This window comes from Desmodus rotundus, chromosome 4 (assembly GCF_022682495.2).
Source record: "Desmodus rotundus isolate HL8 chromosome 4, HLdesRot8A.1, whole genome shotgun sequence".
In the NCBI taxonomy this organism is placed as follows: domain Eukaryota; kingdom Metazoa; phylum Chordata; class Mammalia; order Chiroptera; family Phyllostomidae; genus Desmodus; species Desmodus rotundus.
This window is the reverse complement of record NC_071390.1, coordinates 113,137,250-113,156,974: the sequence shown is the minus strand read 5'-3', so window position 1 is coordinate 113,156,974 and position 19,725 is coordinate 113,137,250. Positions and strand designations below refer to the sequence as shown.

Sequence of the window (19,725 nt, the reverse complement as noted above, 5' to 3'; positions counted from 1 at the left end):
AGAGGTCTTGCACATCTTCCACGTCCCCGGCCCCCCCGCCCCAACACCGCTCTCTCCAGAGCCGTCCCTCCAGCCAGATGCTCTTGCATCGGAGGTTTCTGGAAGGAACCAAACCAACTTTCTCCCAAATATCCATGAGCAAAACAAAATGTGTCTTAAATGAGGTAATGCAAGTTTCTGTACAATCACTATAACCTGCCATTTTAAGAGTATTATTCTATCTGAAACTGTTTGGGATCAAATACATTAATGTATAAGAATAGAAGAATTCACCAAAAGACACCTCAAACTGGTAAGAAGTTATCTGACAGTACAAAGCGTGCTGAGCCACAAGGTAGAACTGACTTTAGACGTTCTCCCAGGAATTAGACGGACCAGGGTAAAAGTCTTCTGTGCAACAGACTTTATCTACTAGTTCACAAAACAAGGAGAAGACCTTTAAAGTCTCTGGCCGCCGCGTTCCATGATTCAGAGCAGCCATCACTAATAGTTCGCTGCTGCTGCTTAGGATTTTTCCCTTCTCCTGAGGTCAATGGCCTTTTCTCCTCCTACGAGCAAAGTGCGGAAGGGTCGACAGAGGTTATGTAACAAGACATCCTCTAGTCGAGCCCTCTAATAAACAGCTGAAGGCAAGACGACTCCCCGCCACAGAAGGACCCTATTTGTTTAGGGGTGTGGCCAGCCAACAGTTAATCAAGGTCTCCTCCTATTCCATATCTCTTCCCTAGACCTCCGCTACTTCCTTAGTTAATTTTGTGAGAAAATATCATCCATATCATGGGGGAAGGGAAAATAAGGGGAAAAAACAGACCAACGAATAGTAAACTACTGTAGTTTTCAGACTATAAGACGCACCCCCCCAAATTTGGGAGGAAAATGGGGGGTGCGTCTTATAGTCTGAATGTAGATTACCTGGCACGCTGGTGACAGGGGCACGGTGGAGCAGGGTCACAGGAGGCAGGAGCAGGACCACATTTTTTTCCTTCAAAATTTTGTTTCCCTATTTTCCTCCTCTAAAACCTAGGTGCGCCTTATGGTCTGGTGCATGCATTGTATAGTCCGAAAAATATGGTATGTTCTAATATGAAATTTAGGTTCTTTATGGTCAATATTTGTTCAGATAAAACTTTTCAACTTAGAAGGCCCCTCTACTTCTACAGACAGGCATTCAGCAGGGGTTTCTATAATCAAGTCCATAATCACCAAACTCCATCGGGCTTCAACCCACTCTATAAATGCCAGGCTCCACAGTTTCTTAGACTAACATTCAATCCTCTCTATCCAGGCCTCCAGACTCTCTATGGGAAGCCATTTTTAATCTAATGATTTCAAGAGATAATCGAGTCTTGCTGAGTACGTTGGCAACAACTAATTATTCTGCCCCTAGAACTCTCTCTTTCCCCTGAGCATTTGCACAGCCAAGACTTTTCTTCCTCCTCCTTCTCTTGGGGACCTTTATTCACTTAAAATTCTTTTCCTTCATGCTGATTATGAGCTCTCTCTGTAAGGCAGTTTCGTGACAGCTCAGAAAATAACCGCTACATAAAAACAAATTGCTGTGCCTTGTATAATAGAGACAACAGGGGTCAATTATATTCATTAATCAACAAAGACAGAACGAGAAGTTCTAAGGCTTAACTGCAGCCAGGAAAACATGTTTTATACCTGGAAGAGAGGGAAATAGCAGAGGGGAGAAGAAAATAAAAGAAAATCAAACCCCCTTGAGCTATTAAAATTTGCAACAAGCTGCCATAGGAGACTGTTGAGCCACAAGCACTAGACTTATTCCAGCTTTTATTAGTGTTTATTCTGAATAAAGTTCCAACTGTTACAGGTCCAGAAAGGAACAGGTCGATGACCCATACCCATGTGACACAAATTAATTGACATAAAACAGCTCCACTTCCAAACATTGCTACTGGCAGTGTGAGTAGACAATTCTTTTAAAAAACGATTTGGCAGTTAAAATGTTCATGGACTTTGACACAATTTCATTTCTAGGAATTTATCCCGTAAAAACAACCCTGAAGACCAAAAGAAGGGTTATATATTAAGATGCAATGGCACTATTATTGATAATATGGGGGTCACTGTGTATCCAAATATAGCAAATTATATAAAACTTATTTAAGCCCATGAAAAGTCATGCAGATATGAAACTGCATATAGTTTTTAAGAATCATGAAAAATGATTGCTATTATTTTCAGGGGTCTCCATCCTTTTGGCGTCTCTGGGCCACACTGGAAGAAGAAGAGTTATTTGGGGCCACACATTAAATACACAAACACTAACAAAAACTGACGAGCAAAAGAAAAGGCTTTAAGTAAATTTACGATTTTGTGTTGGGCTGCATTCACAGCCTTCCTGGGCCACATGCGGCCCGTGGACTGTGGGTTGGATGCCCCTTTAGATGAAAAGATTGGTGTAAGTATGTGCAGAATTGTCACATTTACATTGAAAATATGCAAAGTAAAAGACCAGGGGCAATATAATAAAAACTTAACAGTAAATATCAAAATTATTATCTGGGAGGTGGGACTCCTAGATATTTTTTTCCCTCTACTTCTTTGCATTTTGTAAGCTTTCACTAACGATCATGATTTCAATAATAAAAATTATTTGAAAGCATAGCGTATTTGCTCTATTTTAAAAGATAATCAAGGCACTAGTCAATCCATCAGGGATCAATTCAGCCCAGGGACAACACCAGGATTGCCAGTGACCTGGGATGGAAAAAATATTTCCCTCTCTCATAAGAGAGACCATGGGAGTTAAGGAGCTGCTCTTCTATGCTGGGTGGATATGAAAAAAGGGGGGGGGTACAATCTAAATAAAAAATAAAAACAGCAGAAGAATACCATGCTGCCGTCTCCTTGACTGGCAAAACGAAAACCAGTGTGACCCGGCCACTGTAATGACTGCCAGGGAGCAGACACTGTTACGCACGGCTGGCTGGCAGGTGTCTGAAAAAACCACTGCAGATGCCAATCTGGCAACATGTGTCAGTTTTTAAGAAGGTGTCTGCTTCTCTAACCTAGCCACTTGTTCATTTACATGTCCATTTGGAAATATTAGTAAGTGCATGCTGTATGCTGAGGAGGGTCCTAAAGTACTAGAGATACAGAACTGAACAAAACCGACAAAAACCCTAACTTCACACAGCTTACATCTCAGCGAGCGGAGACAGATAGTAACACAAATACACGAAATCAGAGGATCACAAGCGCTATGGAGAAGAAGTGAATGAGAGATGGGAGGGCTGCATCGAGGACGGCCTTAACGAGACAGTGAATAGTAGGTGTCGTGGAAGGGAACGGTGTGGCCACCTGGGGGAAGGGTGTGCCAGGAAGAGGGACCGCCAACTGCAAAAGCAGAATTCTAGCAAAAGATTGCAAGTTAGAAAACAGTAATAAAATATCAATTTTTCTAAATTAACCTATAAATCCAATGTCAATTAAAATCCAACAGACCTCTTTCAGAGCCATACAAACAGATTGTAAAATTGATGCACAGGAATAACCAAGACAATTTGGAAAGGAAGAAGAAGTGGAGGGATTCACCTAATAGATATCAAGACTCATTATAAAGTAAAATCATTTTTTAAAAGTGAGGTATTTGTGCAGGGATGGACAAACAGACTGATGAGGCAGAGTGACTAAGGACAGGACAAGGTTCACACGCATAAAGGGACTGGACGTGGGCCACTGGTGGATCGTAAACCAGAGAAGGAACAGTAGACTGTTCAGCAAATGAGACTGAGACAACTGGTAAATCTGAAAACCCAATTCAATTCGAGGAAAAAAAATTAAAATTAAAATTTTCTGTCCTCTGGGCATACAAAAGGTATTAAAAGCTAAACATGAAAAACAAAATGGCAAGACTTTTAAAGAAAATCTAGAGGAACATCAGTGGGAAGGCTACCTAAAGACCTGCAAACAACGCACAAAGAAGGATGGCTTCTGACTATATTGTAATTTATAATTAAGTTATAATTTAATACTTCAACAGAACATAAAACACCATTAAAAAAGGAAAAAAGACAAGCCATGGACTAGACTGCTGTATTTGTGAAGTGCATTGCTGAGAGAGAATTCACATTAGACTATATAAATACTGATGTAATTTTTCTAAATGACAAAAAATATAATTGACAACTCAAAGGAAGTGCAAGTTGCTAGTGGGCATACGATGACCCGCTCAACTGCACTAGTAGTCAGGGCACCCAAACAGTGAGGCCCAGCTCACTCCCATCAGAGTGGCAATGTCCAACATGGTAATAAAGGTAATGCAAAATGGGAATGCTCAGACCCTACGGCCGAAAATATAAACTAGTACAACAATGTGGTGAGCATTTGGCAGTATCTAGGGAATGCCAGCAGTTCCACGTTTAACTAAATCCCCTCAAGGACCTCACATACTTGGGTACATGTACAAAGATGTACATTTCAGTGTTGTCTGCAAAAAAAGAAAATTGAAAATACTTAAAATGTCAAGCAATGGGATATGGATTTCAAAAATTATACTATATCCATAAAGCAGGTAAAATAAACTATCCGCATGCAGCAACATCAAAAAATATGAAGAAATGCTAATGAATAAAAGTTAAAAAAAGACACATATGATATCATTTATTGTATGTATCAAGATAAAATCTATTGTATGGTGATTTTGATAAAAACAAGAGACTGATGCAGAGATAGATTCGGAAACTGAAGTAGCCACACAGTAAAGCATAAAGTCTTTAGAAGGTGTCAGAAGAGTATAAAGGGTTAAGGAGAGAAGAAGGGAGGGGGGCAGAATGGGAGGACTACAATCCATTCAATACTCAACAGATATTTACGAAGAGCCACACACTATTCCAGCTACTGGGTAAGAGCAGAGAACAAGACAGAAACCCCTGCTCTCACAGATCTTTCATTTTGGTGGAGACTGATTTTTTAAAAAAGACAAAGAAGTAAAACATGTATTATTTATTTGCATTTTACATGATACAAAAGTTCAGTGGAGGAAGGTCAGGTAAGGAAGGAGGTAAAATCATTGGGGATGGCGATTTGTGATTGATGTTAAATAGGACAGCCAAAAGAGAGCCCCTCAGAATGTGACACCCGAGTCAGGACTGAGGAAGGGGAAGAGTGTGCCAAGCAGAAGGAACAGTGAAGGCCAATGCCGTACAGAGGGGATGTGTGCCATGTACCAGGAAGGCCAAGGAGGCCGGTGTGATGGAGCTGACTAGAGGTATCTTAGTAGACAAGGCCAGACAGGGAACTGGTAGGTATTGCAGGCTATCGTTGTAACAGGGACTTGGCCACCGAGTGAGATCTGAGCAGACACAGGAGGGACAAGTGTGATTTCCATTTCAACAAGATCAATCTGACTGTTGTGTCGGGAGTAAACTGAGGAAAGCAAGAGGCCACCACAAGGAACCCAAGTGAGATTTAAAGGAGACCTGGACCAGGTGGTAGCGCTGAGGCGTGGTCAGACCCGGAAAATGTCGACAGGATTCACAGTGGAGTAGATATGGGGCATCAGAAACAGGGCCACAGATGACTCAGTCTCTCATGATATTCATGATACTTTATTTCATTTTTTAAAAATCTGAATCAAATATGGCAAAATATTAGCAGCTGGTCTATAAGGTGGCAGGTCCGTGAGTATATGTTTATTTTCTGCCCCCTTCGGTATGTAGAAAATATAGTAGATCAAAAAAAAATGGGCTGAGTGTCTAGGAAAAGGGAATACCATTTAGGGTCCACTACGTTGCATCTTGATAGTAATTAAAATACACCCTTACTTCCTAAATTGTGTTCACAGTTTATGTGTCAATTAAGGTGGCCAACTAGTAGAGGCGAAGAGCTAAGATAAGCGATTTACTGCAGCCTTCACTCAGATACCTTACAACAGAAATAAAAGGCGGCACATTTTCTACAAAGATCCCCCTGAGTGGGATGTTTCTCCACTACTTCTACGACTAAGCTTGGATGTTACATGCCATGGGTGTTAGTGAAACAGTTTAAAAACAGCAAGTCATGCTTGATACCCTACACACATTTTTGCCTAGTTGATTTATTTATTTGTTTGATGGCTTTTGGTGCCTTGAACATTGAATTGTTGTTTACTGGGTTTAAACTAATGGGGTAAAACCTCCACGGCTGTGGCCCTGGCCTACCAGAAGAGCATCTGCTCACACAGAGATAACACTGGGAAAATTCCTCCCCATTCCCGCTTACACTGCTTGTCTCCAAAGCCTGGAGACAGACTTTAAAAAACAGGAGTTCAAACCATGTAAGTAAAGATCTATATTTCTGCTAGACCACTTGTTGTCTTTTATTTCATCGTCAGCTGCTTCCCACTGACTAGAGAATGAATGGGGTGTTGTTCTGCTTATTGGGTAATTGTAAAGCAGTGTTTATGCTTCTAACAGAAATCTAAATAATGTATTACATTCGTGGAAAACATACACACAAGAAAACACCTAAACACTTCTCAGCATGTATAATAAATCTGACATACTCTCTTTATAAAGCTCAAGATTTAAGTTAAAAATAACAAACTTATTTTAAAGACAGTGTATACTTTCATACATTAGCAAAGCAAAGGATGGTGTCTGAAGAAACTCTACAGCATGGTTCCCAGCCCTGGTGTGACACGTAAGACATGTAACAAACCATCAAATCGCCATTAGGGAAATCACCACCACCTCCTCTAAACTGTAATTCATTTTAATTACAAAAATAAACATATTCCACTCTCACAAAATGGTAAGGGAGCTCAATAAATGAAGTCATGACTTTGTTTTATCTGCAAACACTTGGAAAATTATACCCGCGAACTGAAATTCTCCAAATGCTCTGACATCTAACCATTTCAGTCACGGAAAAGTCATGGTTAACTGACATCAGCTAACCCTCCCCGCAAGGCCACCGAAATGCCCCAGAATTCCTGAGGATGGCTTTTGTGAAGACTGTGGTGAGAAACAACAGCAGTAAAGCATGAATTTGGTTATTTTTTAAAAAGCACTAAGTGCCCATCAGTAAATGAATGGATCAAAAAACTATGGTACATTTACACAATTGAATACTATACAGCAGAATGAAAGAAGGAGCTCCCACCCTTTGTGACAGCATGGATGGAACTGGAGAGCATTATGCTAAGTGAAATAAGCCAGGCGCTGAGAGACAAAAACCATATGATCTCACCTATAAGTGGAACCTAATCAACAAAACAAACAGGCAAGCAAAATACAACCAGAGACATTGAAATTAAGAACAAACTGACAGTAACCAGAGGGGAGGTGGGAGGGGATAATGTTGGCGGGGGTACGGAGGGAAGGGTTTTCAGGAACATCTATAAAGGACACATGGAAAAAAACCAAAGGGAGGTAGGATTGAGGGTGGGAGGTGGGGATGGTTGGGGTGGGGGCAGGGGTGGGGGGGAAATGGAAACAACTGTACTTGAACAATAAAAAAAAGCACTAGACTTGAGATCTTAAGATGAGGGGTTTAAGCCAACTTCTACTTCAGGACTTGAAAACTTCAATACAACTGAGCCTCCAAGATGATTAGAGCTGATGAGATCATCTTTAAGATACCCTTTAGTTATAAAAACCCTCTACTTTTAATAATAGATGTTTATTTTTAATAGGTAATAAATTACTTTATATCAAAAAGAAAAAATAAAAATATTTTTAAAGTATTCTGTTCAAAGGCTCCCTCCTATCCTCACTTCCTCTGTCCCGCTCACCACCTCCATACTCTGAACCCCCACAGAAAACTCTGTTTTTATTAGTTTCTCATGTAACCTTTCTGAGTTTCTTCACAGAAATATGATCAAACACTAACACATATTCTCATTTAACTCTTTTCTAACAAAAAGGCATCATACTATAACCTGCTGATCTTTACCACAGCGTATCTTGAGTGCTTCCCGTATCAGCACACAGAGGTTTCCCCATTCTTTTTAATGACTGTGCAGTTCTCAGTATACGGTGTCTGAAATCTACTTAACCCACACAGATAGGCACTCGGATTTTTCCCAGTGTTCTGGTATTATACATCATGCTGCAAGGAAGAAACTTTTGGGCATATTATCTGTATAGTGTATCTTTAGGAGAAATTTCCCGAAATAAAAGTGCTGAGTCAATGGGTAAAATGCATTTATAATTTTAGTAAAATTTGTCAAAATGCCTCAGATACAGTTTGCACCTACCTGCATTCTCACCAGCAAATCTGAGAATTCTTGTTCCTCCACATGCTCATCAAAGCATAATTTCTTTCCCTTCCCTTTTGAATTTCTACCTCATCTTATAAATACATGCCATCTCGGTAGGATTTTAACTCGCATTTCTCTTATTATGATGAGTTGGCCTAAGAATCCATGTGTTACTTTTAACTGTGAACTATCTGTTGATATTCGGAAACCTTTTACTGTAAGTTGCTGGTCTTTTTCTTACTGGTTTATCAATAAAATCTCTACTTCAAGGTAACAGTCCTGTGGCCCAAACGCAGCCCTGACAGATTGCCAGTGACCACTTCTTGGATGCTGTGTTAAAGAAAAGGGGGGGGTTATCACTCAGATTTTCCTATTGGAAGGTACTAACCGCTATACTCAATATTCTACATCTAATATATAATATTTATGAAGAAATTTTCTTCTCCGTGATTTTGCAATAGGTATGCTTCATTTTCAACAGGGGAAGAAATAGTTTGGAAACCTCATGAAGACAGTTTTATTTCATCAAATATCACAAACACTTTGAGTGACAGGGAATAAAAAGTAATTGTCACTAAATGATAGGTATGAAAAAGCTTAATGTATTAAAACATTTAATACTCTAAATACATTTGTATAGTCATTTCATTGCACATTTTAAGAGTTCAGTATACTAATGTACAACAATTTTCTTAATATCATGGAATGCAATTGTCTAAACAAGCACACGCATTTTCCTAGTAAATATTCAAGCTATGCAACAAAAAATCTCTTTTCTAAAAAATATTTTTAAGAGTTTCAATTCATGAGTATATTTAAAAATTCTAAAAAGGCTGGTAAACATTAAACTTCTACCATAATGAAATAGTCAAGCAGCCAAAAGGCATGTATTAATACTTTTCCTTTTTTTCATTATATAAGGAAATATCCAACCAATTTTTAAAAAGTTCTTAAATATATTTTACTCCTAATTACAAATTTGCGAACTCCAATTAAAGCACGTTTTAGATACCTGGAAAACGATTTCCTTCAATGACATGAAGCCCATCTGCGCACAGTTTGATTACAGACATTAAAAAGAAGCCAAGGTGGCCCAAGGGGCTTTCGAACTCTACTAGTGAGCTAATGCTAAACTTTACAATAGGAACAGACTTCTCTTATCTACCACCACTATAGATTTTATAACATAAAACCTATAGAGTCACTTTACGGGATTATATGCATTTTTTTCTTTTTTTAATTAAATGTATTGGGGGGACATTGGTTAATAAGATCATATAGGTTTCAAGTATGCATTCCTAAGATACGGGATTTGTATATTGCATTACGTGCCCAGAAAGTCAAATCATTTCCTGTCACCATATATTTGGTTAGACTTTTGCCATTTCTTTGATTCTGTGAAGTACCTGTGGAATACCATGGGTGTCCCACTTTGATGGCCCTGAAATCCGAAGCACAGGGATTTGGCCAGTCATTGTGAGTGCCGAAACGGAGGCAACTACCTAGGCATCGTGCACTGGAGTCCTCACCAGCACAGGGAACAGGGTCAGGAGCCAGGCCTCCTCCCTTGTGACTCTTCATGAGTGGCTTTGGGACGGTTACATAAATTCTCTGTGACTACGTTTCCTCATAGGCCAGTCCTCGTTTTGAGGATTAAATGAGTTAGGCACTTAAAACAATACAAACAGTGTTATGTAAGAAGTTCACCATGTTCTAATTAGACCTCATTCCATTACTGCACAACCTGCACGTGAAGAATCAACAGCTGCAATGGGAATATCCAAAAGCATCTCCATGGGGATGAGCATGAGGAAAAGTGAGAGTAAAAGCTTAAGACACCCATGTCAGTGGAGTACAGGCATGCCATGGAGGAGCTGGGAGTAACACAAGTTAAAGCTGGCACGGCGTACATGACAGCCACCAGGAAAACTAGGACTTATCCTGTGGGTGTCAGTTATCTCCCAGTCTGATTGACACGACATGTAAACCAGACCCTGGTGAGCTGAAAGGTTATCACAAAACCCCTGTATTATTTGTGGTTATCTGTCAAAATCCCTCCATGAGTTTACTTTTCTAATCTCTTCTGATTTTCTCTGCTATTATTCCCTTTATTTTCTCCCCATCTTCTCTACTTGTGCCTTGCTGCTTTCTTCCCTGACTAAACCTTAGACCTATAAGGGACAACAGTTCATGTTATTAAACTTACAATGTGGTACATGGATCTCAATGTAAAATTTATTTTAGTGCAACCTGGTTCCCAATTTAATTATTTTAATGTATTATAGCATCAAATTGTTGAATATCTGGGAGCAACTGGGCTCTGAGGAAATTTTAATTTATTGTAAATAAAAATATGAAGAAATGATTTATTAAAACTTTATTGCATTTTTCAAAGCCACTTCATAGACACCCTCAAGTGTTTAACCTCGGTCACTTGGCAACACTGCACCCTCTGTCACTCCACAGCAGCAGCAAAGCCGCCGATCCTTCCACCACCGCCGGGAGCTACGCTGTACATAAGTGGACTGAGAAGCTCAAGGTCACACGCCTCACCATGGAAGGAAGCTAACTGACTCCTGCATGAAGCTAACCACGAAACACACACTTTTTCCACTACTTCTGAATTATTTACAATATAACTTTCTTTAGAGACAATTTGACACCCTCCTGAATCACCCAAACCCTGCACATTTTCACAGAATACAAACCTTTGGGAGGTGTGAGATTGACTCCATTTTTAAGGCACCACTGTACTGGTAAAATCCCCAAAGAATCCGCATGACACAGCATTGAGAGTTTACTAGGTTCTGGTCTTAGGTCGTCAATAGTCACTTGAAAAAAATGATTATTAAAAACCTGAAAGAGAAAACCAACACAAGCAATGGTTATCCCTTGGGATTACATATAAGGGTAGTAATGAAGTACTGGCACAGCTTCCAAACACAATCAATATATTTCATCAAAATGGTCTGACCACAAACTGGCATTCCAATGTGTATTACTACACTGACCCAGTCGCTGAAAGTTGGAGTTGATCACTGCGGTCACATTAATGAAAAGTAAACAAGTAAGAATATACAGGAGACAGAATGACATGTAAACCAACAGTCATAGCTGAAAGATAAACACACTGCTGAAGACAGACAAACCCTGGCCTAGGAAGAGCCAAGACGGGCACTGAAAGGTCTGACTGGTTTCTCCATGTCCACAGCAGGGACACAAGTTCCTCACCAGGTCATTCAAGAACCTCCAAGGTCTGGCCTGGAGATTCCTAGTCTCATCTAGTCTCATGGATCACTCATCCTACTACTGCCCCACCCTCCAGCCCAAGAGGAAATCATTCACGCCAGACCTGCCCTTAGCCGGCGCTCTCACGGTCTAACACCCCACTCCATTGTTAGTCTGTCAACTCACAGTGTACAAGGCCCATCCTGAAAGTCACTGCTGCTGGGATGCTTTCCCAACCATTCCAGGGGAATTCAGGGCCCCTGCTCTATGCCCCCAAATCATCAGGCTCGTATCTCTGAACTTAAAATCCTCCTATCTGCCCCGCTGTGGACTGACGCCACATCTCTCTCTCCCAACAGATCCCATGTGCTTTCAGGACTGTGGCCTCTTCGTCCCTCATGAAGGTATTCCCACCATGCAGAGAAAATGCCTTGTACACAGAAAGCGGATAATCATCCACTGGATATAAGAGGAAAAAGAAGTCCATGAAGCAATAGGAACACAGCGTACTGACAGAAAAAGCAGGATACAAAAATCAGGTGGACCCCACAGTGAAAAGCATGATGGATTTTAAGAACCAAGTATGTAAAACACACGGCGGGTAGGGGGAGAGCAGAGGGTGAACAACACTTTCCCAGCCCAACAGAAATCAGCCAGTTTTTCTTAGGAAGCCTTGACACTCTTCCTAAGCTCTGATTCCTGGTTCCTCCATTTACAAAGTATTTTCTGAAAGCAGTCTCGTTCAAAGATAAGCAGAAGAGTAAACTCACTTCAGTTCTTCTTGATGTCAATTCCAGTAAATAGTTAGAATCCTGCTGCCTGAGCTCTTTATGCAAAGGATCAAACATCACCCTCCCAGGGAGGCTTTCCCTGACAACCCTATGTAAAATTACACCTCCCCTTCTTCCGCCAACACTCCATTAGTCCCTTCCCTGATGCATCTTTCTCCTTTTCATTTTACATGTGACACACTGTATTTGTTTACTTATTACTTCAGAGAAAAGCTAAATGATTCAAAAACACTGGTCCATCTGGAAAACACACAGGTCTTGAACTAAAGCCTGGAGCATTTAACCAACTTGCCCAAGACTGTGCAGCTCAGAGCTGACAGAAACAAAAACAGAACCCCAGACTTCTAATTCCAGTATACTTTGCTCTAAACAATGCAATGTATTTTGCACAGATGATATTTTCATCAGCACCATCATCTGTCAATATGTCACTGTTTTGGGACACCAAAAACATAATCCCACTGTCCTAAGGGTGGGTCATTTAATACTGGATTTGCTACATGCATATCTGTTTTCTTGTCTATTTGCTTTAATGTTATTTATTTCTTCAACAGTTATGCCATCAAGAAAAAGCCCCGAGGAAAATAAAAATGAAAGTTTCATTATGATGAGTAATAACAGCATAGTGCATTATATTCTCAAACATTTTTCCAAGGTTCAGAGAAACATGTTTACTTATAAATACCTTCTACATGAAGATTATTCTGATACTTTGCTACATATAGATGAGTCTTGAACCTGGGGAGGTCCTCATCCAAGTTCATGCATTACACAACACATGGCTAATAGGGAAGGGGGGTAATAAAGAATGGTTTCATTATTTTATCTTTGGCACAAAGAGTGAGAAATACAAAAATGAAAATGTATCTTAAGAATCAGAAAAAATAACTTCCCACCCCTAAGCTCCAAGAAAATTTATTTAGGGAGCAAAGGGCTTTATTGTGGAAACCGAACTACTGCCACTGGAAGTCCCCCAACAAGACAAAGATATCAGGCTCAAACTAGTTATAATTAGTATGTCACATCGTAGTGTTATTTATATATGAATATATATATGTACATAAATGCATGTATTTATATACTATATATTTATTTCAATGTGTGTGTGCGTATATATACATACATATACATATATATATATATATATATATATATATATATATATAGAGAGAGAGAGAGAGAGAGAGAGAGAGAGAGAGAGAGAAAACTATTTAAAAGCACAAAAATGTGAGAGTCCACCCCTGAAAGGCTAAGTACATCTGCATCTCTGTTTGGCTTTAAAAAAAAATTAATTTCAAGTGCAAGCTGACACCATAGCCTCTTAGAATGAGGACAAAGTGCAATATATATGCCGATAAATGGGCAGCTGGCACCACTATATCACCTGCTGCTTGAACGAAGGGAAATTCTGGTCAGGTTTCAACAAGATTTCACTCTTTAGTTTTCCATAAAAGTGCAACAACCAGAACGCACGATAAAGAACCCCGAAGGCCATTTCAAATAAAGAGGTTTTTAATGGATGGTGTATGAACATGACAGCATGCATTTCAACCCTGAGATGATCACTCAAAGCAGAAATCAATATTTTTCTCATATGTAGTTATTCTTTAAATAAATTACTGTAACAATTGCAGAAATAATTTATGTTCATTAAAGGAAAAGTATTTCAGGAAAAAAAAGACATTTCATTATCATAACCATTTTCCATATTCTGTAATACACTGTCACTACTATATTTGTCAAATTTTAACAGTTCATAAATGTTAAAAGAGTACAACTCAAATAACTTTAAAACACTCATCACTTCATTAACAAATCCAGTCTATTTTGGAAAGAGGAAATTAAAATGAAATTAACTTTTTTTAATGTCTTCAACTTTATAACGTTTAGAAATCACCCTGTGACACCCGAAAGGACCAGAGTCCAGGCCCCGCATCTGGAGGTCACACATTTCACATCACTGTCCTCTGGCTGGGCGGTCCTCCTCCAACTTGCTGCCGGGGCGTCTTGGGCGTGTGACAATTACGGGGGCCACTGAGGGCGAGTACGATCACACCCAACCACAAACTGAGTCACTCTGCCACATGAAGTAACATCAAAGAAACGTCTTTGTTTTTACTTCCAAAGTCAAATATATTCTCGTGTTAGGGAAAGAAAGCACAAATAGACCCAACTGATGTCTTTGTATTAATTATGTGACTATTTCTTTGGAAAAGTACTTCATTGATCAAGACTCTCAGAAAAAAAAATGCACGAAGTAGTCCTTTCTTTGAGCTGCCTGCAATAATGAAATACAGAAGTCCACAGCAGATAAACAATCAAGTTTTTCAAATAATTGGAAATTAAAATACAAATTTCTTATCTCTTCCTTTTGGATCACACATTTCGAGATAGACCTTTTATTTCTCCGTAAGAGCCAAATGAAGTCTGGGCAGCACAGGTGGTAAATGTTTCCAAAATAGAAAGGTAAATAAAAGATGACAATGCATGTACAATCAGACATACCCTGTTGGATCAGGAAAGCATTCCTTCTAGCTTGAGAATGACTGACATCCCCAATCACTGCAGTGACAATCTGCTGCAGTCTACCTTCATCATCCTCTTCACACAATAAATGTTTTCATTTTGAAAGCTGAGTCCACACAGGAAGCCCATGGAAAACTCAGCAACGTGCACGGCTTTAAAGGGAAAAGGGCACACTTCCCTTCTCTCTTTGGTGGTTATGTTGAAAATACAGTGTGTTGAACGATTCGCTGGACTTCTGACTCCAGTTGGAGGACTGGCCCTTGCTGAAATGGGTGACGTGTATCTTCCATTCAACACCACAGCACTTAGTAAGAAACTAACTTAAAATTCAGTCCTAAAACAATCAGGTATTATGTTTCACCAGCTAACAAAGTAAGGTAACTCAGTAGTTCCCTTGGACCCCCAGACACCTGTGGAATGCTTTTTTCCAGGAAGATAACTGGGACAATACAGTACTCATAAGTGGGAACAAAGGTCTGGGTGAACACAGTTACTATTTACCAAGCACTCCCACGTGCCATGTGCTGTGCCAGGCACTTCATACCTGATCCCTCACTTCTTTCAATGGCATGAAATGGACAATATAGTACCGACTGTACAGGTATAAAAACTAAGGTTCTTAAAATATAAGTAATTTACTAAGCTAGCAACTAGCAAAACTGGTTGGGATTTATCTGCAAAGTCATTTGTTTAGACTAAAACATTATGCCCCCAAGGAATTAAAGCATTAAGCATTACTTTGGTGGGAATCATGAGACTTGGGTTTGAATCCATGGAATTGACTTTTGAACCATTAATTACATTTCCCATGAAATTCCTCAAAGGCCATTAACTAAAACAGACATTGGTTTAAGAGTGCTAAGGTTGTTGGTTTCTTCCACCATTTATAAGAAATACTTAAGGTAGAAACACATACTCCAGATATTACCACAGCTGCCTTCACTGAGATTTCTTTGATGGAGAAGGGAAATTATAATTGTAAAAGCCTATCAGACCATCATAAAAATCACTTTACATGAAAAGTAATTTCATTTTAAATCTATAAATCTCAAAAGCACGACTTTTCTTGTAGTCAATGAAAGCAGATGTTTACAAGGAAGTAGACAGGCTGACACACGGGCACTGGGAATTTGCTTTTCACCATTTTCAGGTATTTTTGAAATATAAATAAATCATACTAACTACTATCAGGCAGGAGGAACAAGCTCACTGCAAATTCGCAGCCATGCAGTCCCTCACGGACACGAGTGTCCACACAGTGTACTCTCAGAAGACAAGTGAAACTTACCCATGCGTCACAAGAGGGAACATCTGATTAGACCCACTCTATGCTACCAGTGACAAAGAGAGAGCTTTAAATAGCGCTGGATAGGAGAGAAGGCCATCCACCTTAGGTTTACCTGGCGGAGTGGCATATCCTTGTACAAGCATATCTCATTTGTTGGCTTGGAGAAGAAAGACTTATTCGATCCACTCTGGAGGCAGAGGTGAAGAGCCAGGGGAAGAAACTCACCTTGGTCACTGATGCAGGACAGATATGAAAGGGCTCACTCATATTCACTGTTTCTAGCTTCATCCCAACTGTGAAGAAATGGCTTCGTAAATCTGCATGATCCTGCAGGGAAAAGGGTACAAATATTCAATATGCTGGTGTTGTAAATTAACTCAGTAACTGTCTGAATGCTATCCTTGAACATTTAATTGGGCAACTGAAATCGCATTGAAATAATTAACCCTCCCCGTTTCAAATTTCTAATCATTACAAGATACTGCGGATTTAATTATTTTTCTGCAAGCTAAATTGCTTTTCCAAGAGAGAGGAAACAAGCCTTTGTGGTCATGCTTAAATTTACGTGAAGCAAAAAAATTCACATTGCACTGCTTTGATCTTCTTTGGCACTGTAAACGAAGCACAGCAGAGTAACAGGCAATCAGTCATCTGAAACACAGCAGGAATGTCTTCAGACGACGTAGCCCCTGGCCACTGGGCTTACTTCACAGGGCTTCAGTGAGTACCTTGTGAGTGATGCCGCTTGTCTCTGCGTCCCGTGTCTAAGAGCACACAGCTTACCAGTCACTGGTGGCGAGCTGATGATCTTGGAGATGTGTGCCCAGGAGGGTCCAAAACAGCCCTGAGGACAATCAGACCCTGACTCTTGCTCAATAAAGGTGAGCGACGCCCCCAGCTGAATAGGTGTCTGGCAGTTTTACAGCCCACTCACAGCCACCTATGTGTGCGAGGTGGCGCTTTCCTGCTTTCTCAAGAAAACAAATTCCAATACCCACTTCAGCTATACAGCATTAGATGAAGCTGGGTGGATTCTGGATACCAGGATTTATCTTGCTGAGATGGAGGTCACCTCATAACTCACAGTCTGTATAAACAGTAGTGGCCAAATAAATGAATGTATTGAAGACGGCCCCTGAGGAAATAATAGCTGCAAATAAATCCCTCTATTTCCAAGTACATCAATTGGGTGAGAAGTACCAAAATACTTGGGGATCTACCACTTTCTTTTATCTGCAAATCTAAAGTGGCTTTTCATTAATTCAATGATGCATTCTTCATCTGATGATTGTTAAGAGCCCCGCCAGGCTGTACCTGCTCCCCTGGCAAAAGCTGGCCAATGCAACAGGTGCACAAGACGACTGGGAAAAGGAATTCCTTATACAATTCTCCACCACTCCACTGCTTTACCAAAGAAGGTACAGAATGTGACCACCGACAGAACCACAAGGACCCTCTCATTTCTCATGTCACCACAGTGGTCTGCAAAGGTCTCATAACCAAAGTGGTGGGTGTGGCTGAAGCAAACAGACACGTCCAGAATGTGAAGGGATGTGGTTGAAGGCAATGACTCATATGACAAAAACTCACTGAAAGAACTGGCCCACTCTAAACTTTTATCAATTCCCTAAGAATTTACAGTCATCACTATAAAAATTTTACGCATAAGGAAAAACACAAGGAAATATTATTCTTAACTGCAGGAAATGATTTTAATTGAAAAATAGAGCATTTATTTTAAATGGGAAGCTGGGTCCAGAAAACGATTTAACAAAGAAACAGTATAGAGAGTTTAAAGCATATTAATACACACCAACCTTAATGCCAAGGTAAAGCCAGAAATCACAGGTGTTGAGACCAAAGTAGTATATTGAAAATGCCTGACTGACTTCTGAATTAAAAAGTTGCAAGTTAACATTCCTATCAGACATCAGTGCCTCCCAATATCTCACTATCGGTGGAAATTGAGGCACATTAGTGGATTTTGCAGATATTTTTCTCTTTTAAGGGCAAAAACCCTTTAACCTTCTGAAAAGACAAATTATTATACAATTATAATATAATGAAACTTTGTCTGAATATACTCAACACGTTTAAGTAGTCACTACACTTCTTCGCAATACAGAAATGTCCTCATGTACGGATGACACAGTTCTAACTCTAACACTGCCCAGATGAATGTAGTATTTTCACAGAGGTTCTTCTGTCCCCTTCTCTGCTGCAGTGGAAGTTCCCTCTCACTACTCACAGCTCCAAGGCTACACATTCTCGAGATGCAGTTCACCAGTAATAGAGAACTTGTAAGTGCCTCCATCACCAGAGCTGTCCTTGCAATTTCCATCTCCACCTGTTCTCCTGTTGACACCACCTTTGTGTTTTTGTAAGGGTGTCCTGACAGCAGCAGGGTTGACCCACGACCCCCAGACACTCTCTACATCTCAGGTTTTCAGTTTGACCTTGACCACTGACTTGAAGCCTTCAGCCAAATCTACAACTATCTCAGATCTATGCTCCAAGCCCCATGGAAAGGTCCCTCAATCACAGCTCCCAATGCTGTGCTGAAAACTCTGAGGCCCCGAGGAATCCTGCACTAATAGTTGTCCTTTAACTGCTGTCTTATTTTATTCTAAGTTGTCTAGTGGGACCAGGTAATAGCTGCCTTTCCTTTGAAATAAAGCATAAAGGCTTGGGATAGCAATTTGCTTCTTAGGTAATCTCCTTTCAGGGCTGCAGACTATATTATAAACGCTTGTTATTAATGATTTCAGTGTATTCTGTGTCAAACGGTGTCTCTAGGTTATGAGGGGATCACTTTGTGCAGATATCAAACGCTCTCTTCCTTCTTTCCTGGAGTGTCTGTGCGCTTGCTTTGTCAGCCACTGAATGTCTCTCCCCCTCTGCTCATCCATAAAAAATACCTTTCACGTCAAAATAATACATGGCCATAGGTGGGATAAAAATAAAATATTAACATTAAAAGTTTTAAACGGTATAGATAGCCCTGGCTGGTGTGGCTCAGTGGATTGAGTGCTGGCCTGCAAACCAAAGGGTTGCCAGTTTGATTCCCAGTCAGGGCACGTGCCTCGGTTGCAGGCCAGGTCCCCAGTAGGGAGTGCACAAGAAGTAACCACACACTGATGTTTCTCTTTCTCCCTCCCTTCTCCTCTCTAAAAATAAATAAAATCTTTTAAAAATAAACAGTATAGATATTGTTGACAGTATTTTGTCCTGATGATATCAAAATATTTTTAAACAATTTAAAAATAATGCTTAGTGAGCAAAGATTAGGAAGAACCTTCCCTCTGTCAATCATGGCTCAGATTTCCAAGATCTTAAATTATTTCTACTAGGTTTCTGTTGCAAGCACAGAAACTTCTTACTTGTGGGAATGCATCTGTTTTAGTTCCACACTATGTGAAAACTCTTAACCCCGCTGGTTTAATATACTGGAAAAAGAAGTGAGGCATTTTGAGAGGCAGCTGCATCCAAAAATAGGTACTTACATTCTAGCGTCAAATATTCATAGCTAGCTACAATTTCTTATTAAGTTTGAATTCCAAATAACAGAAATGATCTTGGAAACTATAAAATACATTCCTGTATCCTCAGCACTAACACCCACTTCCTTAAGGGCACTTTTTAATACGCATTTTTAAAAAAACAAAGAAAGAAAAGTCCTACTA

The 19,725-nt window shown here is 39.9% G+C and overlaps 1 protein-coding gene across 9 annotated transcripts in view; it reads right to left on the bottom strand.

Annotated features, from left to right (window-relative positions):
• Window positions 1-19,725, bottom strand: part of SFMBT2 (Scm like with four mbt domains 2) — a 216,865-nt gene that overhangs the window by 68,324 nt on the left and 128,816 nt on the right. For all 9 annotated transcript variants that reach the window (XM_045186321.2, XM_045186345.3, XM_045186316.3 and 6 more), the window contains 2 exons: window positions 16,268-16,369; window positions 10,918-11,065 (listed from right to left, as the gene is read on the bottom strand). In XM_045186321.2, coding sequence (XP_045042256.2) covers window positions 10,918-11,065; window positions 16,268-16,369 — 250 coding nt within the window. The remainder of the gene's footprint in view (window positions 1-10,917; window positions 11,066-16,267; window positions 16,370-19,725) is intronic.